The 26,589-nt window shown below is 45.2% G+C and overlaps 1 protein-coding gene across 1 annotated transcript; it reads left to right on the top strand.

The window, feature by feature from the left end:
- The first annotated feature begins 12 nt into the window (after positions 1 to 12).
- Positions 13 to 26,589, top strand: LOC122934805 (zinc finger protein OZF-like). Its single transcript, XM_044290506.1, has 5 exons — positions 13 to 55; positions 728 to 851; positions 4,203 to 4,300; positions 24,280 to 24,337; positions 25,201 to 26,589. Exons 2-5 carry the CDS (start codon positions 767 to 769, stop codon positions 26,277 to 26,279), a joined length of 1,320 nt encoding a protein of 439 aa, XP_044146441.1. The 5' UTR covers positions 13 to 55; positions 728 to 766; the 3' UTR covers positions 26,280 to 26,589.

Raw genomic sequence — 26,589 nt, 5'->3', positions numbered from 1 at the left:
TGAGCAGAAGATCCTAGAACTTACCACCAGGATCACTGAGCTGCTGAGCGGAGAGGTGAGCGCTGCTGGGAATGCTCAGACATTATACAATACTACAAGAAAATTTAGACTAGCGCATTCATATTCATAGTCACAGGTGCATATCCATCAAGCACATTATACATAAACGCCAAGGGAGGGTCTGGTAATGACCATGTCCTTGTGTTGTCAGGTTCATATAAGGTGTCAGGATGTCGCTGTCTATTTCTTCATGGAAGAGTGGGAATATTTAGAAGAACACAAGGATCTGTACAAGGACAGAGACCACATGGCTGCAAGGATATTAGACCTCACCCTGGTGATCATCTCCTTGATAACTGGAGAGGTGAGAGTCTCACATGACATCACTCTTATTTCTAGTAATAAAACAGGGAAATGTCTAGAAAGGTGAAGGATTCTTAGAATCTCTGTAGTGATCGGCGTCTCCCCATACACAGGATTACAAGGTAGTGAAGAAGTCGTCTGGTGAGTGTGTGACACCCCGTGTGTCAGGAGGATGGAGCAGGACCCAGAGCCCCATCACCGAGCCTCCACCTCATTCCCTGATACATGAGCAGAAGATCCTAAAACTTACCACCAGGATCACTGAGCTGCTGAGCGGAGAGGTGAGCGCTGCTGGGAATGCTGGGACATTATACAATAACGCCAAGGGAGGGGTCTGGTAATAACTGTGTCCTTGTGTTGTCAGGTTCTTATAAGGTGTCAGGATGTCGCTGTCTATTTCTCCATGGAGGAGTGGGAGTATTTAGAAGAACACAAGGATCTGTACAAAGACATCATGATGGAGAATCACCAGTCCCTCACATCACCGGGTAAGAGGAGACCTTCCATGACTGTAGAGGAGAGAACAGTTTTGAATTAGAGTGCGGATGTAGATTTGGTGTGTCCCCCCCCCCCCCCCCCCCCCCCCCACGGTCCTTACCCTTTAATCCATATGGACATCACTGCAGGGGAACCACCAGGTCACTACCTTTGGAAGCACATTAATTAATATAGGGACATCATTAATTAATTTGTTATAATTAATTTTTTTATATGTGATAACACATCCCCATTATAGTGATTGCTATAATTGTATGATATAATGCCTTTTATTGTCTGATGGGTGTCATTTTTGAAATATGTGCCATACATAATGATATGCGACGCCGGACATGGTCTCCACCTCTGTTTGATTTGGGCATCAGTTAGGGAGAATGTGGTGATCATTGTTGCGATCTTGATCTGACAATGTTCATCCAGCCACCCATTGTGTGCATGTTGACATATGGATCATGCACATCACCTTAGGACAAGTTGCGCAGTCCACGGCGTCGGGGTTTCCATGGCTCCGACACTTGCACTATGTCTCCATTGGCTGCGCCGCCCATGTGACCCATGAGATTGACGCACGGTTGTGCGCACCATGTGGGGTGTCACGTGGGCGTCGCGCAGATGATGACGACAATGTTCTCTTCTGGCTATCTATTGGCCGGAGACGTCAACGCCTGCCGTAGTCATGGTAACTGACGACACTTCCGGCATGTGTAGCCGGTGAGCCGCGGCTGCGCAATGGAGTAAATAACACGCTGTGGCGCACATGAGGAGGAGGGAGTCCATGCCGGTTTCAGTAAGTAACAACCTGTACAGATTTATTCCATCACAATGATTAGCTTTGTTGATTTAAATGTGGGGCGTGTTTTTTATTATGGGGGGTATTTATATGCCTACCAACACTGATGTCATTAGGCTTGACAAAGACTGGTGAACAGTCGAAACGTTGCCATTTGTGTCTGGAGGTACAAATAAAGAAGTTTTTGATACTGCTACATGCTGCCGAAGCCATCTTCTTTTTCATATACGTATTCCAAGGCCTGATGGATCAAGGGCCTACGGCTAGGCTGCTGCATTGAACAACGCATTATCTTGAGACCGTAAGGTGCTGCTTCTACACTTTCACGTTTACCTTTGGAAGCAGTCTCTGTTCAGTGGCTGCTGAGCCACTGGGATCAAGAGATACCAATGAAAAGCCCCAAGGGATCAGTCAGAACTGTAGCCACAAGACAAGCAAAGACAGGGAGCGTTTGTGTAATGCAGTAAATAGTGCAAAGATCAGAGTAGGCAGCACAGGGTCAGTACTGGAAACAGGCTGAGGTCAGGTCAGGCAGCAATAAGTTAAATCTAGTTAATAGGCAGAGGTGAATAAGGCCGCTTTCAGACGAGCAAGTGTTACGCTCCGGACTCTCAGTGTAGCACCCGTCTTGACCTCCTAGCACTGCCGGGGTCACATTATACTGATTTATGATGCTATGTAACGCTTAGGCCCCTTGCAGACGAGCGTGTCCGGATGCGTCCCGGTGCATTGCGGCAAACCTGCGCGAGTAGGTACGCAATTGCAGTTAGTTTTGACTGCGATTGCGTTCCGTTGTTCAGTTTTTTTTTTATCGCGCGGGTGCAATGCGTTTTGCACGCGCGTGATAAAAAACTGAATGTGGTACCCAGACCCGAACTTCTTCACAGAAGTTCAGGTTTGGGTTCAAGGTTGTGTATATTGTATTATTTTCCCTTATAACATGGTTATAAGGGAGAATAATAGCATTCTGAATACAGAATGCATAGTACAATAGGGCTGGAGGGGTTAAAAAAATAATAATAATAATTTAACTCGCCTTAATCCACTTGTTTGCGCAGCCGGCATCTCTTCTGTCTTCTTTTGTGAGGAATAGGACCTTTGATGACGTCACTACGCTCATCACATGATCGTTTACCATTGTGATTAATCATGTGACGGACCATGTGATGAACGTAGTGACGTCATCAAAGGTCCTATTCCTCACAAAATAAGGCTGCATGCACACGACCGTGCCTTTTTTTGCAGTCCGCAAACCGTGGATCCTAAAAAAACGGAAGGCACCCGAGTTGCCTTCTGCAATTTGCGGAACGGAACGGGCGCCGGAAATATAAATGCCTATTCTTGTACGCAAATCGCGGACAAGAATAGGACATGTTCTATTTTTTTTGCGGTGCCGCGGAACGGAGCCACGGATGCGGACAGCACACGGAGTGCTGTCCGCATCTTTTGCGGCTCCATTTAAATGAATGGGTCCGCATCCGAGCCGCCAAAACGGCTGCTCGGATGCGGACCCAAACAACGGCCGTGTGCATGAGGCCTAAGACAGAAGAGATGCCGGCTGCGCGAACAAGTGGATTAAGGTGAGTTAAAAAATGTTAAATAATTTTTTTAACCCCTCCAGCGCTATTGTACTATGAATTCTATATTCAGAATGCTATTATTTTCCCTTATAACCATGTTATAAGGGAAAATAATAATGATCGGGTCCCCATCCCGATCGTCTCCTAGCAACCGTGCGTGAAAATCGCACCGCATCCACACTTGCTTGCGGATGCTTGCGATTTTCACGCAACCCCATTCATTTCTATGGGGCCTGCGCTATGTGAAAAACGCACAAAGAGGAGCATGCTGCCATTTTCACGCAACGCACAAGTAATGCGTGAAAATTACCGCTCATGTGCACAGCCCCATAGAAATGAATGGAAAACTCGCCCGCGTGAAAGGGGCCTTACAGTTCTGGAACGTATTGGATAACACTGATAGCATTATGTCAGTGTTATTCAATACATTAAAGACCTCTAAGGGTTACATAGCATCATAAATCAATATAAAGCTATGCGACCCTGGCAGTGCTGGAAGTTCAGGACGGGTGCTGCGATGTGAGTCCTCAGCGTCACTCTCGCTTGTCTGAAAGCAGTGTAAATGTGAAACTGAACTCAAGAGTGGATCTCCTTGGTAGGAAACTAGAAACTCTAACCTCTTACTCGGGCACCATTCCACAGGGGAGGGTGCCTTAAATATCCCAGGGAGTCTAGCCATAGAGTGGACAGATTAGGGCCACACATGCTGGCCCTTTAAGAACCAGAAGAAGCACATGCCCTACAGGCGGACAAAGCCACTGCAGGCCAAGAGCTGGCCACAGATCAGCACGCTGTGGACAGAACAATGAAATGTCAACAGGTATGGACCACCGGAGCAGGGAATTGGGTAAACGCTCCAACGGCCTTCAAGGAACAAGAAGATGTCAGCAGCCACGGACCGGCCGGCATCACAGATTCTCTCATCATTGGATGTAGACAATGTATTCAGTCACTGTGTGTTTTTCCTACAGATGGATCCAGGCAGAGAAATCCACCAGAGAGATGTCCCAGTCCTCAGTATTCCCAGGACTGTCCAGAGGAGAAACCAAATATCCCACTGGATCATCAGGTAGGTGAAGCTGAGGTTTCTACAAATCCTCTATAGACTGATGTAATGGAGCTTTCTACTGACCTCCCCCAGCAGCAGTGGAGTATACTGTACGCTCCGTCTACTGACCTCCCCCAGCAGCAGTGGAGTATACTGTACTCTCCGTCTACTGACCTCCCCCAGCAGCAGTGGAGTATACTGTACGCTCCATCTACTGACCTCCCCCAGCAGCAGTGGAGTATACTGTACTCTCCATCTACTGACCTCCCCCAGCAGCAGTGGAGTATACTGTACTCTCCGTCTACTGACCTCCCCCAGCAGCAGTGCAGTATACTGTACTCTCCGTCTACTGACCTCCCCCAGCAGCAGTGCAGTATACTGTACTCTCCATCTACTGACCCCCCCCCAGCAGCAGTGGAGTATAATGTACTCTCCGTCTACTGACCTCCCCCAGCAGCAGTGGAGTATACTGTACTCTCCATCTACTGACCTCCCCCAGCAGCAGTGGAGTATACTGTACTCTCCATCTACTGACCTCCCCCAGCAGCAGTGGAGTATAATGTACTCTCCGTCTACTGACCTCCCCCAGCAGCAGTGGAGTATACTGTACTCTCCATCTACTGACCTCCCCCAGCAGCAGTGGAGTATAATGTACTCTCCGTCTACTGACCTCCCCCAGCAGCAGTGGAGTATACTGTACTCTCCATCTACTGACCTCCCCCAGCAGCAGTGGAGTATACTGTACTCTCCATCTACTGACCTCCCCCAGCAGCAGTGGAGTATACTGTACTCTCCATCTACTGACCTCCCCCAGCAGCAGTGGAGTATACTGTACTCTCCATCTACTGACCTCCCCCAGCAGCAGTGGAGTATACTGTACGCTCCATCTACTGACCTCCCCCAGCAGCAGTGGAGTATACTGTACTCTCCATCTACTGACCTCCCCCAGCAGCAGTGGAGTATACTGTACGCTCCATCTACTGACCTCCCCCAGCAGCAGTGGAGTATACTGTACGCTGCATCTACTGACCTCCCCCAGCAGCAGTGGAGTATACTGTACGCTCCGTCTACTGACCCCCCCCCCCAGCAGCAGTGGAGTATACTGTACGCTCCGTCTACTGACCCCCCCCCCAGCAGCAGTGGAGTATACTGTACGCTCCGTCTACTGACCTCCCCCAGCAGCAGTGGAGTATACTGTATGCTGTATTTCATGTTATTGTTGTTTGCAAATGGTTTCTGGTGTCATAAAAGATTGTATAAATTGTAATTAAATGGAACTTGTCAGCAGAAAAATGGCCCCTAAACTGTTCCCTTTACCCTTTCCTGACATCCGCCATACATGTACGGCGGATGTCGGGTCTCTAAAGATGGTGTCTGCTCCGGAACAAGTGCCTTAGCCGCCGGATGCTTTTAGTTCCATACAGCAGACATACGGGGCTAATGTCTGTGATCAGTGATAATGCCGTTCACAGACCTTAATCCCCTCAGATGCTGTGTTCAAATGTGACCGCGGCATCTGAGAGGTAAAAAACCCAGAAGCACGCGCTTTCTGGGCAGGAACACTTTTCCCTGGCTGAAATCAGGGAAGGCGTCCCATAGCAGTAATAGGCCAGAAGCTGTAGAAGGCTTTTAGGACTATTACATGTATATTCTTTTTTTTAAGTTATTAAGTTTTCAAAGAAAGGGGGTTACAAATCATAGTAGCAGATCATATTTGGGATATAAGGCAAGTTACAATGGTACAAGTATCAGGTGATAAGAACAATAGCATTGACGTGGGACTTTTACGCCCGCGACTAAAATACCAGAGAAGATCAATATTACATGTATAATCCAATGCAGATGGCAGCATTTATTGACATATACTGATCTTTGTTTTCTGTAATGGCTAAAGTTCCAATACTTAATATCTAATGATTGCACGTTGGGGGCCCCAAAAAAGTAAAAAAAAAAAAAGCTTTTTTAAATTACAAATATTCTAATCACCCACCTTTACCCTAAATTAAAATAAAAATAAATAATCAAAAATATAGACATCATTGCATCCGATAACACCAAAGCTAAAAAATATTCATCCCTTACGGCGAATGGTATAATGGGAAAAAAAACATACCACAAAATGGTATTAATAAAAACTACAGATCGTCCCTCAAAAAAATTAGCTCTCAGGCTACTTTCCCGGTAGGGTCCAGCAAAAACACTTCTGTTACTGATAATACAACCATCTGCATCCGTTATTAACGGATCCGGTTGTATTATCTTTAACATTGCCAAGAGGGATCCATTTTGAACTCCATTAAAAGTCAATGGAGGACGGATCCGTTTTCTATTGTGGCAGAAAACTGATCCGTCCCCAGGATCTATATTCCCAGGACGAAAAGCGAAATGCAACATGTTGCTGTTTGCCCTCCTTTCTGGAAACGCAACTAAACGGAACGGAATGCATTTTAGAGCATTCCGTTTTTTTCAGTTTTGTCCTCATTGAGAATGAACGGGGAAAAAACGGAACCGTTTTTTTTCCGGTATTGAGCCCCTATGACTGAACTCAATACCGGAAAACTTAAACGCTAGTGTGACAATACCTGTTAAAGGGAATATTAATTATTAATAAATAGGTGTGAGTCATTTGTTGAGCCTATTTATACTTTAAATACTAACTATCTGGTTGCCCTACCTTTTTTCTGAACTACGTGTGTCGGATTATTATAGCGGTGACAAAAGGACTATAAACTGTGTCTAAACAATAAAATATTTATTAAAACAATAACACGTCTACAGTCAATTATTTACGCTATATTTATATCACTGGTTATAAATATATATACACTATATACATATAGACAAACACTACAATACAACTAAACTACACTAACACAACACAATCACAATTCCATCCCACAAACTATCTAAAAATACACTTGCATACACACACGTAAATAGCAGCACCCACCCACCTGGCTACACACTGTCTCTATGGGGTATAAAGGGTTACAGGGGTAATGGCACTGCAAAAGTTAATACGATGCCAGGGGTATAGGCAGGGATGTAGCTGTGGGCTACAGGGATTGGCACTGCAAGGGTTAATACAGTGCAGGCCAGGGATATATGCAGCAAATCAGGGATTGTTGGGGCAGGGGTTAATGACAGGGTTATAATGGATTGGTTTCAGTGGGTTAATATTGTAGGGATGTATAACTGGGGTAATATTATCAGGGGTTAATGATACCGGGGTATGGCAGGAGGGAATAAAAGATTAATGCCTTGGTGGTGTAATGCAGGGGTTAAATACGTTGGTGGTATAGGGTTGGGGATACTCAACCATCCAGGGGTTATTGCTCGTTGTAGGGGATAATCCTTGCTTGTAGCGGGCTGCAGGGCTCAACTCCCCTCCTTCAATGGGGCTGCCCGGTCCATCTCTGTCATTCCTTCCTTTGTCCTCCCATTGATCGCAGTGCTGCCGGGTTATTTAAACCCAGCAGCGCTTGCTCCCGAACCTCCCATGCTGCAGGCGCGTACGTGACTTGGCGCAGTGATGTGACGTCACCGCACCAGCCCCGGTGTCCATGGACTGTGCATCTCTGGCGCCAGAGGTACATGGCATACAAGGGCGGAGCTCTTTGTTCCCCTGTCTTTGTAATGCAAAACATCTCCCGCCTTGCCGAAGATGTTATCAAAAGTCAGAGGATCTCTATTGATCCTCTGTCTTTTGAAGTTCCTGCAACTAGACACTATTTCCAGGTTCGCTGGTATGCTCCTGCAGGAGGATTAATCCGCTGGGAAGGGGGGGCACCTGTGGTTGGGGGAACATTTTGGCAGCATTTAAAAAAAAAATAAAAAAAAAATATATATATATATATATATATTTATTCAACCTGGGGCATATAGCCCATACTATCCATTCAGGGATAATATATATACTGGCCATACAGGGCCTATACAGTGCCTTGCAAAAGTATTCACCCCTTGACTTTTTTCCTGTTTTGTTACATTACAGCCTTAAGTTCAATGTTTTGTTAATCTGAATTGTATGTGATGGATCAGAATACAATAGTCTAAGTTGGTGAAGTGAAATGAGAAAAATATATAAATAAAACTATTATTTAGAAATAGAAAACAGAAAATTGGCATGTGCGTATGTATTCACCCTCTTGTTAGGAAGCCCATAAAAAGCTTTAGTGCAACCAATTACCTTCAGAAGTCACATAATTAGTGAAATGATGTCACCTGTGTCCAATCTAAGTGTCACATGATCTGTCATTACATATACACACCTTTTTTTGAAAGGCCTCAGAGGCCGCAACACCTGAGCAAGAGGCATCACTAACCAAACACTGCCATGAAGACCAAGGAACTCTCCAAACAAGTAAGGGACAATGTTGTTGAGAAGTACAAGTCAGGGTTAAGGTATAAAAAAAATATCCAAATCTGTGATGATGCCCAGGAGCACCATCAAATCTATCATAACCAAATGGAAAGAACATGGCACAACAGCAAACCTGCCAAGAGATGGCTGCCCACCAAAACTCACGGACCGGGCAAGGAGGGCATTAATCAGAGAGGCAGCATAGAGACCTAAGGTAACACTGGAGGAGCTGCAGAGTTCCACAGCAGAGACTGGAGTATCTGTACATAGGACGACAATAAGCCGTATGCTCCATAAAGTTGGGCTTTATGGCAGATTTTCCAGAAGAAAGCCATTACTTTCAGCTAAAAACGAAAAGGCACGTGGGAGACTCCCAAAATGTATGGAGGAAGGTGCTCTGGTCTGATGAAACTAAAATTGAACCATCAAAGAAAGCGCTATGTCTGGCGCAAACCCAACACATGACATCACCCAAAGAACACCATCCCCACAGTGAAACATGGTGGTGACAGCATCATGCTGGGGGGATGGGACTGGGAAACTGGTTAGAGTTGAGGGAAAGATGGATGGTGCTAAATATAGGGATATTCTTGAGCAAAACCTGTCCCACTCTGTGCGTGATCTGAGACTAGGACGGAGGCTCACCTTCCAGCAGGACAATGACCCCAAACACACGGCTAAAGCAACACTTGAGTGGTTTAAGGGGAAACATGTAAATGTGTTGGAATGGCCGAGTCACAGCCCAGATCTCAATCCAATAGAAAATCTGTGGTCAGAAGTAAAGATTTCTGTTCACAAGCGCAAACGTCCAACCTGAAGGAGCTGGAGCAGTTCTGCAAGGAGGAATGGGCAAAAGTCCCAGTGGTAAGATGTGGCAAGCTCCTAGAGACTTATCCAAAGCGACTTGGAGCTGTGATTGCTGCAAAAGATGGCTCTACAAAGTATTGACTTTAGGGGGGTGAATAGTTATGCACATTGACTTTTTCTGTTATTTTGTCCTATTTGTTGTTTGCTTTACAATAAAAAAAGAAAAAACATCTTCATAGTTGTGGGCATATTCTGTAAATTAAAGGGAACCTGTCATCAACTTTATGCTGATCTCACTGAGGGCAGCATAAAATACTGACAGAAATGCTGATTTCATGAGCTAAAAGTAAGTGGTTGCTGAGAACCAGCATCATAATCATTGCAGACGGGGCCTGGAAAAGAGTCCTGGTTATTCCTAATCTCCTGCTCTCCCCCCATCTGCTGATGATCGGCAGTTCTCTCCTAGAGAGAAAGGGAGAAAACTAGGTAGAACACTGTCAATCATCAGCAGGTGGACGGGGAAAGCAGGAATTTATGAATAACCATGACTCTTCCCACGTGGCCGGGACTCTTTTCCAGGCCCAGTCTGCAATGATTGTGATGTTGGTTCTCGGCAACCACTTACTTTTAACTTTAAAATGACAGACCGTTGAAATCGACTCACCTGTCTCTACTTTATTCTGCCGTTAGTATGGGCAGCACAAAGTTGATGACAGGTTCCCTTTAAATTATGCAAATCCTTAAACAATCCATGTCAATTCCAGGTTGTGAGGCACCAAAATATAAATCTACCCCTTCCCTCTACAGTACCCTTACACAGCTCCGTAGATATACCTGAAAAATGTTATGGGGACAGAACATGGAGATGAAAAGAAAAAGTTATTAAAAAATGTTAGTATTAAAAAACTCGAAAAACGGTATTATTCGACTTACAAGACACACCTAGGTTGTAGAGGAGGAAAACAAGAGTAATAATAATTTTTATCAGACCTCAGCTCAGACCCGACATATTACTAACACACCCATTCAGACCTCAAATAAGACCCCCATGTTAACCCCTTCATGACTGCCATACGGCTATATACGTGCTATGTGCTATTCTAAAGATAATTTCATTGCATACAAGCAATCCCTTCTCATATTCAAATCCTCACTTGCTGATGCAAAACAGGCCTACTTCTCATCTCTCATATCTTCCCTGTCACACAGCCCTAAACAACTTTTTAGCACTTTCAACTCCCTTCTCCGTCCCCCAGCACCCTCTCCTCTCTTCTCAGCCATTACAGAAGAAAAACTCTCCACTCTACTCTCCAAATCTCATCTGACCACCTGTGCACTTGACCCAATCCCATCCCACCTCATCCCTAACATCAATGCAGTGTTTATCCCAGCCCTAACTCATCTCTTCAACCTATCACTAAACTCTGGTGTCTTCCCCTCTGCTTTTAAACATGCTACCATTACACCCATCCTCAAAAAGCCTTCACTTGACCCATCTTCCTTGTCCAGTTATCGCCCCATATCACTTCTTCTATATGCCTCAAAGCTACTTGAACAACATGTCCATTCAGAACTGTCCTCCCACCTCTCCTCCTGCTCCCTCTTTGACCGCCTACATTCTGGCTTCCGAACCCACCACTAGACCGAGACTGCCTTTACCAAAGTCACCAATGACCTACTGACAGCCAAAACCAAGAAACAATACTCTGTCCTCCTTCTCCTTGACCCGTCCTCTGCCTTCGACACTGTTGACCACTCCCTTCTGTTGCAAACTCTCATCTCTTGGCATCACTGACCTGGCCCTCTCCTGGATCACATCATACCTCACAGACCGGATGTTCAGCATCTCCCACTCTCGCACCACCTCCTTGTCTCATTCCCTCTCTGTTGGTGTCCCGCAAGGCTCTGTCCTAGGACCCCTGCTCTTCTCAATCTCTACACTTTTGGCCTGGGACAGCTCATAGAGTCCCATGGCTTTCAGTATCACTTCTACACTGACGACACACAAATCTACCTCTCTGGTCCAGACATCACCACCTTACTATCAAGAATCCCACAATGTCTATCTTCTATATCATCCTTCTTCGCCTCTCGCTTTCTTAAACTTAACATGGATAAGACAGAATTCATAATCTTTCCCCCATCTTGTTCAACCTCCCCCAACAGACCTATCTATCACGATCAATGGCTGCACACTCTCCCCGGTCAACAAAGCCCGCTGCCTTGGAGTGACCTTAGATTCTGCCCTTTCCTTCCGACCGCACATCCAAGCCCTTTCCACCACCTGCCGCCTCCAACTCAAAAACATCTCCCGCATCCGTGCTTTCCTTAACTTTGAATCTGCGAAAATGCTTGTACATGCCCTCATTATCTCCCGCCTAGACATCTGCAACATTCTCCTCTGTGGCCTTCCATCTAGCACTCTCGCACCCCTCCAATCTATCCTCAACTCTGCTGCCCGACTAATCCACCTCTCACCATATTACTCCTCTGCCTCTCCCCTCTGCCAATCCCTTCACTGGCTCCCTATTGCCCAACGAATCCACTTCAAAGTACTAACAAACACATACAAGGCCGTCCATAACCTGTCTCCTCCCTACATCTCTGAGCTACTTTCCCGATACACCCCCACACGCACTCTCCGATCCTCACAAGACCTCCTTCTCGCCTCTTCTCTTATCGCCTCTTCTCACAATCGACTTCAAGATTTCTCCCGTGCATCCCCCATACTCTGGAACTCGCTACCCCAACATATCAGACTCTCACCTACAGTGGAATCCTTCAAAAGAAACCTGAAAACCCACCCCTTCAGACAAGCCTACAACCAGTGACCCTGCTGCCTCTATACCGCCATGACCAACTTAACCCACACCTACTGTGTCCTTCTCCCATACCATGTAGATTGTAAGCCCTCACGGGCAGGGCCCTCTCTCCTTCTGTACCAGTTTGTAACTCATCTTGTTTATGATTAGTGCAATTGTCTGTATTATGTATGTGCACCGCTTATCATATGTACAGCGCTATGGAATGAATGGCGCTTTAATAATAAATAATAATAATAATGTGCGCATACCCCATTCAGCTTCAAAATGCTTGGATTAAAGCTTCTGTCCCTGGACTGCCACTGTCACGGACAGTGTACAGTCCAGTAATGCCGGCGATCGCTCCGGATTGCGGCAGTGTAAAAATGCTGGTTTCAGGCTCTGATCTGCACTCTGTAGAGCGGAGCCTGAAATCGGGCGCTTGCTGCTCCATGCCCTGCTTTGTGCCCCCGCTTTTTGCACCCTGATGTGGCCTGTCTGCCCCTTGATGTCCTGCCAGCTGCTCCCTGGTGTCTGAGTGTGCCAACTGTGCTCCATATATTCTGGCCGTGTTCACTCCATGCTGGCCCTGCCCCAATCTGTGCCAGCCCTGTCCCCATTTCGACCCCTCCCCCTTGTTGCATCCCCCTGCTATCCGTGATGGCTGCAGGTCCGCCATCAGCAGCGAGTGTCAGCTGTATGCCCCTAGTGAAATAAATGTTAAAAAGTATACATATTAGGTATCACCGCGTCCGTAGCAACCAGCTCTATAAAAATATCACATGACCTAACCCCTCCGCTGAACACCGTAAAAAAATAAAATAAAAACAGTGCCAATCTCTCCAGCACCTCATCCCGCAAAAAATGGGCGCCTACCTAAGATGATTGGTCAAAAAATAAAAAAGCTATGGCTCTCAGACAATGGAGACACTAAAACATAACTTTTTTTGTTAAAAAAATGCAATTATTGTGTAAAACTTAAATAAATAAGACAAAGTATACATAATAGGTATTGCCACGTCTGTAACGGTCTGCTCTATCGTTATATCACAGGACCTAACCCCTCAGGTGAACGCTGTAGAAATAAATAAAAACTGTTCCAAAACAACCAATTTTCTGGTCACCTTTCCCTATAAACTGTAATAATGAATGATCAAAAAATCCTATGTACCCAAAAATGGTACCAATAAAAATCTCAACTCTTTTTCTGCAAAAAACGAGCCCCTGCACAAGACGATCGGCAGAAAAATAAAAAATATAAGGCATTCAGAAAATAGAGGCACAAAAACATAAAAAAAAAAAAATCTTTAATATGTAAAACTGAAACGAACAAAGTAGACATATTTGATATCATCGCATCCGTAACAACCTGCTCTATAAAAATTGCACATGATCTAGATTGATCAGATTTGCAAAATTAGACGTGGTCACGGGGGCATCAATGACCCTTGGTCAGGAAAGGGTTTATAAAACCTCCAAGTTAATCAGTCCTCAGATCAGTCAAAAAAAACTGACCTCTCCTGTTCCAGACCCCCTCCTGAGATTCAGTGCTCTTCTTGCTGTGCTGTGACCCGGTGTTGCACAGTGTGAGGTCACAAATTACACCGACATCCTCACGCTCAGAACCTGCAGAAGAAGACCAAAAAGCTGGGAGTACAGAGCTAGCACGGAGAGAGCTGTATTCACCGCTCCCTGGTCCTCCTGTACTAATTAGTGCTTCAAGGGCACTCTCAGAAATCAAGGACCATGTAAAGATACAATAAATATTTTATTATGCTGAATATTACTAAAAAACATATGTAAAAAGATAGTCGATAACTTTATAGCAGATAAAAAATATATTAATGGAAGAATAGCAGCATTGTATATTCAACCAAATACACCACTACTAAAAACACCTGCTTGTAACAACAGTAAATATATCTCTATAGCAGCAAAATACTATCGAATGGGTAAATAGCAGCAATATAATCGAATATGGACAATCCCAATAGCAATAACTCGATAATATGAAAATTGAGTAAAACTGCAATAAATCGAACTGCAATAAAATCGGAGGTCAATGATATCCACTACTAGTAATCGATATTGAAACTTCAAAGTTCCTTACTTTATTCCACCAGGGCCTATTCCTCCTATGAATATTGGTTGTGGGTAGCGGCGTCCCGCTACTTAACAGCTTGCAAGCGATTATTCGTTTACCTTTTAATCCAGCTTCCATCGAATCAGACTTTACCGAACCTTGGGATATTGTCACTCCCTGCGTTGTGCCGGCGATGTTGTCACACTCTGGTATCAGGAGTTATTTTCTTAATGAAGGCCACGCTGTTCAACACGTGGGCCAGTGATGTATCGGTCCCTTTCTGTGTTAGCCGTCAAATCGCGTAGGTAACTTTCGAAAATGATGAATCCCACTTTTTTCCGGGTTGGTTACAGTCGATGGTTTGTAAATGTATCTGGTCACAAATTGCGGGGGATGTGGCACCAGATGCGTTTGGGGGTATATGCATTCACCCCTTCCTTCCAGTGGTGGAGCAGTGTGCCCCCTCCCCCCCCAACTGTTCCCAGTATTATAAACAGCCCCTCACCTCCTCTCATTGGTGGCAGTGGCAGCTTCTGATCGGAGCCCCAGCAGTGTATTTGCGGGGCTCCGATCGGTTACCATGGCAGCCAGGACGCTACTGAAGCCCTGGCTGCCATGGGTAAGCTCCCTGCTGCTGTGTGTACTATACACTCTCCCTGCTGCCCTGTGCAAAGTCCTATTCACCCTAATAGAGCTCTATTAGGGCAAATAGACAAGGGATTAAAAGATCCCAGGTTCTAGCCCCCAAGGGGGAAATAGTTATTAAATAAACTGTAAAAAAAAAAACACCACCAAAATATTAAGTATAAATCACCCCCTTTCCCAATTTTACATATCAAATATTTAAACAATAAACAAATAAAATATTACATATCGCCACGTCCGAAAACTTTAAAAAAAAAAAAGAAAAAATTCTATGCGGTGAATGCTGTAAAAGGAAAAAAAAAAAAAAGGAAAAACTGCGCGATTCGCCTTTTTTTCTTTTTTTCCAGTCACCTTGTCCCCCCAAAAAATAGGATCGGGCTGTTTGATTATGGACCGGACGTGCCATAAAAAGCGGAGCCCACGCGACTTTTTGGGGCGTTTTTATTTTTTTAACATGGTATCGAGTATCGCAGTACTTTTTTATGGTATCGAAACTGAATCAAAATTTTGGTATCAAAACAACCCTACCAGGCAGATGACCCCAAGACACTGTGGCAGTATGCAGTGGAGATGGAGGCAGGGAGTCCCTCCGAGTCCCTTGCGCAAATGGCCCGATGCATGCTCAGTTGCTTGTGTACAGCCGAATTATCACAATTCGGCAGAGGGATAACTACTGTCTCTCCACCATGTTAGACCCTTACTACCGGTCCAAAATGGGTGCCTTCTTTTCACCCGATAAGAGGGAGAATAAACTGAACTACTATCGAGACATCGTAAGTTGGCCACTGCTTATGTACGCCATAACCCATCCTCACGAAGGTCTGACCGGCAGGGCCCTCTGTGCTCACGTTTCACTGCTATGGCTGCTGGTGGTGGGGGTGGGGGGGGGGGGCAGGAGCATTACCAGCTCCATCAGCAGCAACTTAAGTCAAGAGTCTCTGATGCGCAGTGTTCTTCATCCACCTATTGAAATTCCCATCTGACAACACTGGCGGCAGAGTCCATAGTTCTTTGGGCAACCGAGAAGGGGTGAAAAGTGGAGCACAGCAGTTCCAACAGAGGCAGGGCAACACTCTCCAAAGCCTGGGACAGTTTCATGACACCCCGCCAGCACCCTCACCCTGATGCGCGGCCTATTTTGGAAGATGGTGAAGGAGTAAATACCAGACCGTGTCAGCATCCTCAATGATCCCTCAGTGCCTTACAACTACAGCTGGACACGTGGCACGAACTGGCGCTCTACGCCTTGGAGGTGCTGGCCTGCCCTGTCGCCAGCGTTTTGTCTGAGCGGGCTCCAGATGGCGACCAAAATGGTTTCCAATGCGACTTTTTACAAATGGCGACAAGACTTTTTAGCCTTGTCGCCATTTGCGACTAGACCCGCAGCTCTGCAGTTGAATACAGCGGCAGGCACAGGAGCTGATAGTTCTCTACCCCGCCACCGATGTTCTTCTCAGCAACGCAGTGGAGAAAGAGTCTCTCCCTCTCCCCTGTGCTGCCGCCGCCGCCAATACGAAGAGAGACGGGAGGAGGAGGGGAGGGGCTGTGGCCACTGCGCCACCAATGAAGATAACTGACCTTTTAATACAAATACAGGAGGCGGGTGCTGGAATCAAATAGCCGGCACCCGACCTCTATGACAGGGAGCTGCGATCCGCTGCAGTTAACCCTTCAGGTGCGGTACCTGAAGGGTTAACTGCCGCGGCTCGCAGCTCCCTGACATAGAGGTCTGGTGCCGGCTATTTGATTCCGGCTCCCGCCTCCTGTATTTGTATTAACAGGTCAGTTATCTTGATTGGTGGCGCAGTGCGCCCCCCCCAACACCCCAGTATAATAAACATAGGTGGTGCAGTGCGCCCCCCCCCCAACACCCCAGTATAATAAACATTGGTGGCGCAGTGCACCCCCCTAACACCCCAGTATAATAAACATTGGCGCAGTGCACCCCCCTAACACCCCAGTATAATAAACATTGGTGGCGCAGTGGGCAGTGCCAATGAGGGTTAAAAAAAATAAAAAATTAACTCCCCTCCTCCAATTAATCACGTAGCTGCCGGTCTCCTGTTCTTTTTTCAGGACCTGTGGTGACCAATGTTTATTTTACTGGGGTGTATATAATGGTTATTATATTGACCTTCTACTAAGCCTTATATTCCATGGGGCCTGCGTTGCATGTGCAATGCATTCACCTCACGCATTGCACCCGCGCAGAAATCTCGCCCATGTGAAAGGGGCCTAAGGGTGAATAGGACAAGGGTTCCAGCCCCTAAGGCTACTTTCACACTTGCGGTAGTGTGATCCGGCGCGCAGTTCCGTCGTCGGAACTGCCTGCCGGATCCGCTAATTTGGATGTGACTGAAAGCATTTGTGAGACGCATCCGGATGTGGATCCGTCTCGCAAATGCATTGCAAGAACGAATCCATCTCTCCGCTTGTCATGCGGACAGGCGGATCCGTTTTGTATCTTTTTACACATTTTTACCGGTCTGCACATGCTTTTTTTCGCCGGAGATAAAACCGTAGCATGCTGCGGTTTTATCTTTTGCCTGATCAGTCAAAAAGACTGAACTGAAGACGTCCTGATGCATCTTGAGCGGATTACTCTCCATTCAGAATGCACGGGGATAAAACTGATCAGTTATTTTCTGGTATGGAGCCCCTAGGATAGAACTCTATGCTGGAAATGAAAAACACTAGTGTGGAAGTACCCTAAAATATTAAGTTTAAATCCTCCCTTTCCCAATTTTACATATAAAATATATAAACAATAAATAAACATATTACATAGCGCTGCGTCCGAAAAGTACAAACCATTAAATAAAAAAATATCTCCTATGCGATGAGCATTCGCCATTTTTTTGTCACCTTGTCACGCCAAAAAATCGGATAGGACTGTTCTATTATCGGCCGAACGTTTCATAAAATGCGAAATGCACGCTGCTTTTTTGGGTGTTTTTTTTTATTTCTTTTTTGCGCGGTATTGAGTATCGTAATACTTTTTTATGGTGACGAAAGCGAATCAAAATTTTGGTATCGAAACAACCCTACGCCGATCTGATCGGCGTAGCGTTGTCACGATACCAACATTTTGATTCGGTTTCGATTTGGCGACTAAAAATTTAATTTGGCGACTAAATTTTTCAGTTCAGGAGCCAATGGCTACTAGTTTTTTTTTTTTTTGTCTGGAGCACTGATTTAGTGCTGCTGGTGGCATTTTAACAGATAAAGCTGACAAGTTGACTCTTATAAAAATGAACAAGGCCTGGATTGCCCCTGACTTCTCGACTCCACCAGAGGAAAGCGGCTGAACAATAAAGGCACTTTAAATGTGTTATTTATAATGTACTGAATGCACTGTATTTCCATGCACCCCCTCCACCACAAAAAAGGGTTTATTGTAAAATCTTTCTTTTCTCATCCTGCTCCTCCTCTTCCATCATAACAACATGCTTATTTGTCGCATATAATGCCCTCGTATATAATTTTTTAGAGGCTCAGCTGAGCTCTTCTGCAGGTCCTCGCATATAATGTTTTACAGGGTCAGCTCACCTGCAGACCCTTGCATATAATGTTTTACAGGGTCAGCTCACCTGCAGACCCTCGCATATAATGTTTTACAGGGTCAGCTCACCTGCAGACCCTCGCATATAATGTTTTACAAGGTCAGTTCACCAGCAGGCCCTCAATCATAATTTTTCAAGGGTGTGTATGATGCCCTCCATTATGTGTAACAAAGGGTGTATTGGAGTTCCAGTTCCTTGTAATTTTTGGCAGCCCTTTCACTTAGTGCAGAGGCTTTATAAGTGTAGGAGTCCCACTACCTGAACAACTGTACCACAATGTGAATGAGGCCCTCCTTTATGTGATATACAGGTTGTATCAGAGTGCCTCTTCCTTGTAATTTTTGGCAGCACTTGCACTTTATATACAAGTAACTATACAGGAAAGAATGTTTCCTAACAATTTTTCCTCTGACAATAACACAAAACCGAAAAAAACATATATTTTAGTCTGTAAAAGTGGCCTACTACTCGGACAACATCATTCCCAGCAACGACCTGGGAGTTCAAGATGCATCCAGACATCCTCCCCATGCTGTGCCCGAACCATTTAGGTGGTGTTTCCATTAATATCTGACCTTTTTCCTATGAACCAACTCGCCTGTCTCTACTTTATTCTGCCGTTAGTATGGTCAGCATAAAGTTGATGACCGGTTCCCTTTAAACACAGACCTCAGACCAGACAAAAAAAAAAACCTCACCTCTCCTCCTCCAGGTAGCACCGCTGTTAGTTCAGCACTGTATCCGGGCACTGGCGCTGCACTGTGTCCTGATGTCAGTGTCGGGTCATATCGCGTGCCGCACACTGTATCCTGAAACCTGTGTCAGAACAGAATGCAGAGCTGACGCCAGGAGAAGAGGACCAGGGTGCGGTATGTAATACTTAGCACTGTACTTCCCACTCCCGGGGCCTTCTGTACTAATGAGCACTTCCACTACCTGTGCCTCGTTATCTACGATTCAGAATGTGGGTGGCTGTAGTAGTGCAAACAGTATTAGCAGCACCAGCCGCCCGGCTAGTAGTAGTAGTAGCAGCAGACCACAGTTCTCCCTTGCTTCTAGTAGGCGCCAGAATATTATAGAAGACAAAGAGGATGAGATTGTGGATTGGATGGCTCACTCCTCCTCTCAGCCACAGCAGGCTGATGTCAATTTTCACCTCTGAGTCTGACAATGAGAACTATTGGCTTTTTTACTGTTTTATTGTTGTACTACTCCTGAAGAAGAGGGTGTGCGATCCCCGAAACGCGTTGAGTGCCGTACTTTGTCCAATAAAAGGGAATTGTTCAGATGCTGACGACCCAGCTGCCATCATTTCCCATCATACCATAAGCGGACCCGGCGAGGGGGGCTCTGTCCAAAGGTGTCTTGAGCTTTATCCGACGGACATCCCCCCCTGTGAAGTGAGTAGATCATTTGTGACATCTTTAATTCTCACTTAGAGCCATGGGCCAATTGATTATTAACTAAACTATCTCTGGTTTATACTCCACTTAATATTATCTACACCTAGGAAATGTATTACATGTATCCAGGACCACTCATAGATATAGGGATTGTCGCCTGTTAAGGTGGTTTTTGTTACGGCTCAAACGTGGGGTTACCCATCCTGCGGATTGAACTCGTTTTCCCTTTTGTTCCTATATATTTACCAGAGTATCGGTTCCGACACACTAGTACCACTTGTGCAGCCTTTCCCGCCTTTCTGAATCCTGAATTATATAGCACTATAGATTATTCATCCACCCACTTGGCGCCGTACCCTTGGGGTACTTTTTCCCCACTTTTTTCTTGCTTTTTTTCAGGGGTATATACTCGCCCATAACATCTTGTACCCTTAACCTCTTTTTTGCTTCTTCTCTCTTACAATGTTCCATTGAGCTAGAAGTCACAGCATTCCCCCTGCTCTCCTCCTTGCAGCTTCAGAGACTCTTTTCATTTGCATCATCTCTGTCTCTTAATTGCGCTCTTCTAATGAGGGACCTTCTTGTTTCCAAAAAAGAGGCAACAAAACCCCATGTGCTGTGGAAGATAATCCAAATAGTCTTCCTGTTAATGACTTGTGTGAGAAGTGTCAGTTAGGACTGCCATAGGAGGAAGTTCAGGCAGAGGCGGAGGACCCAATGCATAGCTGTTTTGGTGGTGGTGGTAAAAGTAGTAGTGACAGTAACAGCAATAGTAGCTGTGGCGACAGTGTGACAAATAGGCAAACCCAGAACAGGGAATCGGTGGGGGCAAGGATCCCATGTTGACATATCACTTTCTAATAAAAGTGACGGGAAGGGTTAGGACTATGATGATGATTTTGTGTTGGACAGGACATGGGAGCGGGATCTGTGTGCTGAGGAGGAGGCGGCATCAGAGGAGAAGGGTGATGGCGTGGCTGCAATAAAGAGTGGAGGCAATGTAGCAATGAGACGGCGTCACCAAACGGCGTCACCAAATCCAGTGGGGAAATAGAACTGGCCAGTAGGGGTGGGCGATATGGCCTAAAATCTATATTGCAATATAATTTTAAGCATGTGCGATATGCAATATTGTTTTCTATATTTGGGGGGGGGGTTTAAACTTTTTTAATTTTTTTTACTTTTTATTTAATAACCATTAGCCCACTTAAGGGCTAGAACCCTTGTCATATTCACCCTAATAGAGCTCTATTAGGGTGAATAGGACTTTACACTCTCCCTGCTGCCCTGTGCTTTGTGCACACAACAGCAGGGAGCTGACCATGGCAGCCAGCCTCTTATGTTCCCCCCAGACTCATGTTCCCCCCCAGCCTCATGTGCCCCCCAGCCTCTGATCAGCTCCCCAGCCTCTGATCAGCTCCCCAGCCTCTGATCAGCTCCCCAGCCTCTGATCAGCTCCCCAGCCTCTCATGTGCCCCCCAGCCTCTCATGTGCCCCCCAGCTTCTCATGTGCCCCCCAGCCTCTCCCTCTTATCAGCCCCCTCTGGTAACTCAAACCCACCCCCAGTATTAATCATTGGTGGCAGTGGCCACAGGGTCCCCCTTCCCCACCATCATTGGTGGCAGGGGCCCCCTTCCTTCCCACATCATTGGTGGCAGCAGCAGTTCCGATCGGAGTCCCAGCAGTGTATTGCTGGGGCTACGATCAGTTACCATGGCAGCCAGGACGCTACTGAAGTCCTGGCTGCCATGGTATGTCAGTGAGCAGCATTATACTCGCATGCGCCGTGGCCGCCGGGCGCTCCTTCTTTTGTCTGTGCGGGGCATTGCTAATGCTTATAGCATTAGCAATGTGCCGCACAGACCTATGAGAAGGAGTGCCCGGCGGCCACGGCGCACGTGAGCTATAAGCATTAGCAATGCGCCGCACAGACAGAAGAAGGAGCGCCCGGCGTCAGTGCTGCTCACTGACATACCATGGCAGCCAGGACACTGCTGGGACTCTGATCTGAACTGCCGCTCCGATATAGGCGATATGCACAAAATCCATATCGTGGCACAAATTTATATCGCCTATATCGCCCACCCCTACTGGCCAGCATTCGATAAAGTCTGTCCTCTTTCTCCCAGTCTTCTTGGTGACACCCAGGCCACATCCCGTACAGTGACCTTATCAGCAGCTTCTTCTTATCCTGCTCATACTCCTCCTTGTCTTCTGTTCCCTCATGAGACATCGATAACAGAATGTGTGGCCATGGGAAATCTATTCGCAACCAGCAAATAGCTTGTGTGCAAACTGAACTCCCATGTGGCTAAGTTGCTGTCAGTGCAGTTGCTGCTGTACCACTTAGTTGTGGTAATTGCAGTGCAGTTCCATTCCTTCACCAAAATTTAAGTTACCACTCTCCCGCTGTCTCTGCTACAACAAGCATTAGCTTTGTCAAAATAATTCAGGCATTGCTGGCTATTTATGATCAGCCCAGCGATGTGACTGCCTGCCTGTTCATGGTGTTTTATACTGTACTGCAGCTCCTGCTCCTCCTGGTGCCATTACTACTACCCCTAAATGGCTGCACGTTGCCTGCTTTTTTTTTTTAGGTTTCTCATTGCACTGCTGCTCCCAAAAATGGGAGAATTTTTAGGAATGTTTTTAATTTTAAAAAGCATAACACATGCGACGGCTGCTTCTTAACACTGTCAATAAAGCATCCAAATGTATGAAAAGTTTAAAAAGACACTGTGCCGTCACATGTGTTATGCTTTTTAAAATTAAAAACATTCCAATAGTTGTCCCGTATTGGAGGCAGATGCCGGCCCAAATAGCCAGAGCTATACAGATCAGTGTCACTCTGACATTATTTAAAATAAAAAAGACACAAGAGAAATAATATGTGTCCTAGGAGATCTTAGGCTTCTTTCACACGGGCGAGATTTCCGCACTGAATCCGGACCCATTCATATCTATGGGGCTGTTCACATGAGCAGTGATTTTCACGCATCACTTGTGCGTTGCGTGAAAATCGCAGCATGTTCTATATTGTGCATTTTTAACGCAAGTGAATGGGGCTGCTTGAATATCGCAAGCAAGTGCGGATGCGGTGCGATTAATCCACTTGTTCGCGCAGCCTGGCTTCTCCTTTGTCTTCTCCTTTGTCTTCATCTTTGCTGTAAACAGGAAAAGGACCTGTGGTGATGTCACTGTGCTCATCACATGGTCCGTCACATGATCTTTTTTACCATGGTGATGAATCATGTGATGAGCGCAGTGACGTCATCACAGGTCCTATTCGTGTGCACAGCAAAGATGAAGACAGAAGAGAAGCCGGGCTGCGCGATCAAGTGGATTAAGGTGAGTTATATTTTTAATTTTTTTTTTTTTTTAACCCCTCCAGCCCTTTATTACTATGCATTCTGTATTAAGAATGCTATTATTTTCCCATATTACCATGTTATAAGGGAAAATAATAAAATCTACACAACACCGAACCCAAACCCGAACTTCTGTGAAGAAGTCCAGGTTCGGGTCTAGGTACCAAACATGCCGATTTTTCTCACGCGCGTGCAAAGCGCATTACAATGTTTTGCACTCACGCAGAAAAATTACGCATGTTCCCGCAACGCCCGTGTAAAACCAGCCTTAGCCTGTGATATACCAGTTTTCAGGCCAATTGGAGCACTTGTAATTGAGGTAGAATCGATTCAGACCCAAATTGAATTCTTGGAGTGATTCATTCAAATTGGACCCAATCTTTTTTTTTAAAGAAATTCGCTCATCTCTAAGGCTACTTTCACTTCTGCGCTTTCTCTTTCCACTATTGAGATCCGTCATAGGATCTCAATATCAGGGGAAAACACTTCAGTTTTGTCCCCATTCATTGTCAATAAGGACAGAACTGAACGAAACGGTGTGCACTCGAAATCATTCCGTTCCGTTTGGTTGCTTCCCCATCGCGTACAGAATAACTCTGCAAGCAGCGTTTTTCTGTCTACGATGTGGTGCGGAGCAAGACGGATCCGTCATGGCTCACAATGTAAGTCAATGAGGACGAACCCGTTTTCTTGGACACAATCGAAAACTGATCTGTCCCCCATTTGATTTTCAATGGTGTTCATGACGGATCCGTTATGGCCATTTTAAAGATAATACAACCGGATCCAGATGCAGCCGGTTGTATTATCATGATGGAACCTTTTTTTGCTGATCTATGATGGATGCAGCAAAACCTCTGGTGTGAAAGTGGCCGAATTCATATCTTCTAGAAGTGTTTCATTTTCACCTAGACATAATAAGAACTAGCAGCGGGGTATATTTTTCTCATGTCTTTCATCTTGCAGGAAAGTTTTGGTGAAACGACCAGCGGACTTGAAAAACCCATCTCAGTGTCTGTGAAAGGTAAGAGCCTTTCATAAATCTTTTTTGATTGTAAATGTCTTTATTAATAGGACAATTGATAGGAAGTTCAGAGAAACCTCCTATCACATGATACGATAGGCCAAAGAACCTGTAGTATGTGGACCTATGACGTCCTTTTCGGTTCAGAGTGCTCTGGTTGTCCATATGCCCTCTCAGACAGGTTTCCACCTTGCAGGGGAGATCAGTAGTACAGGATGTAAGCATTCAGTCAGATTAGGGCCTAGTCCTAAAGACTAAAACTGGTTTCCATATCACAAGACCATCAAGGTAGCAGTTAGCTAAAGACAGATCAAAGGCAATTTAAAATAGGTGAACCTTTTAGACAAGAGGGAGGCTCTGCAAAAAAAAAGTAAATGTGTAAAGTACTTATACCAAACTAGTCTTCATTCAGTACAGGCCAGCATCACAGGAGATGTTGCAGGAAGCCTAGCAGGGGATGGTGGGGGAGAAGGCAGTTTTGCAGATCCAAGGAGACCAAAGGATTTCTAGAGTGATGGGATCCAGCTAAGAAGGAAGTTGCCAAGGAGGGCCAGGCAGCCAAGATCACAGCAGGTAGATCTTGATCCTCAAGGAATCCTGGGTCTAAGAGTAGATGAGCCTCACCTATTTCTGACAAAAAAGGGCAAAGGAAATCACCAGTGATAGGAGATCCCTTAATCCTGAAACAAGTCAACCAGTAGTTTTAGAATGACACATTGCACCAATATGTGGTGGGGAAAAGTTTATATCAGTGTGTTTATGCAGGGGATTCTACAGATTATTGAAGATGGTAGTGATCACATTTCCTGGCTTGCAATTGTCTTAGAAAAGCTGCAAAAATATAATTTGGTTTCATTTTCCAGTGGAAGACGGGATGAGCAACTCCTTTGGACATCTCCATTCATCTTCCCATCATGAAGCAGAAGATAACAATACCACACAAGATGATTCAATAACTCCTAATGTACCCTCAGTCCTTCACAGCGGAGATCTATCCATTGATACCGCTGGTCACAAGAAACCTTCATCTAAGCAATTACTGATTGGTAAAACAAGAGCTAAACAGAAATGTGGGAAAAAAAATTCTAGTGAGAAACCTTTTAAAAAGAAATCTAATCTATTTTTGCATGAGAGCAATTGCAGAGCTAACGGCACATTTTCATGCTTGACATGTGGAAAATCTTTTAGCATGAAATCCATTCTAGTTAGACATCAGAGAACGCACACAAGGGAGAATCCATATTCATGTCCTGAATGTGGGAAATGCTTTAGCAATCAATCAATATTTATTCGGCATCAGAGAACTCACACAGGGGAGAAGCCATATTCATGCCCAGAATGTGGGAAATCTTTTAGTCTGAAAACGTGTCTTGTTAGACATCAGAGAACTCATACAGGGGAAAAGCCTTTTTTATGTATTGAATGTGGAAAATGCTGTAGTCGGAAATCACATCTTATTTCCCATCAGAGAACTCATACAGGGGAAAAGCCATTTTCATGCCCAGAATGTGGAAAGTGCTTTGGTCGGAAATCAGGTCTTGTTACACATCAGATAACTCACATAGGAGCCCAGCAGAGAACTCAAATAAGAGAGCAGCCATTTATGTGTCCTGAATGTGGGAAGTATTTTCCGGCGAGATCAAGTCTTGACTATCATCTAAGAAGTCACACAGGGGAGAAGCCATTTTCATGTCTTGAATGCGGGAAATGTTTTGGTCAGAAATCAAATCTTGCTAGACATCAGAGAAGTCACACAGGAGAGAAGCCATTTATTTGTCCTAAATGTGGGAAATGTTTCACCTGTCAAGCAAGTGTTGTTCGACATCAGAGAACTCGCACATGTGAGAAGCCATTTTTATGTGGAAAATGTGGGAAGTCTTTTATTCAGAAATCAAGACTTGCTAAACATGAGAGAATTCACTTAGAAGAGAAGCCATTGTAATGTTTAGATTGTAAGAAATGTGAGAGATGTGGAGATTCATTGTGAGACCTGCTGCCTAATCATGTCTTCTGTATAATTTAAAACAGTTGTCCAGTTTCCCATATTAATGACCTATACTCAGGAAAGTGAGTCAACCACCAGTATGCACCTGAAAGAGATGAGATGTGCACACCCGCTAAGGATGGGTGCTCATAGAGGACTGTGGTCTGTCTAAATTTGTAAGAAGATCTATGGCACACCAAAATTGTTTTGCTAAGTGGTACTTTAATACATATTGTGCATCTTCACATAATCATTGTGTATATTTTTG

The sequence above is a fragment of the Bufo gargarizans genome, chromosome 4, assembly GCF_014858855.1.
Source record: "Bufo gargarizans isolate SCDJY-AF-19 chromosome 4, ASM1485885v1, whole genome shotgun sequence".
Taxonomy (NCBI): domain Eukaryota; kingdom Metazoa; phylum Chordata; class Amphibia; order Anura; family Bufonidae; genus Bufo; species Bufo gargarizans.
Note: the sequence above shows the minus strand (reverse complement) of the source record. Positions and strands in the feature narration are given on the sequence as shown.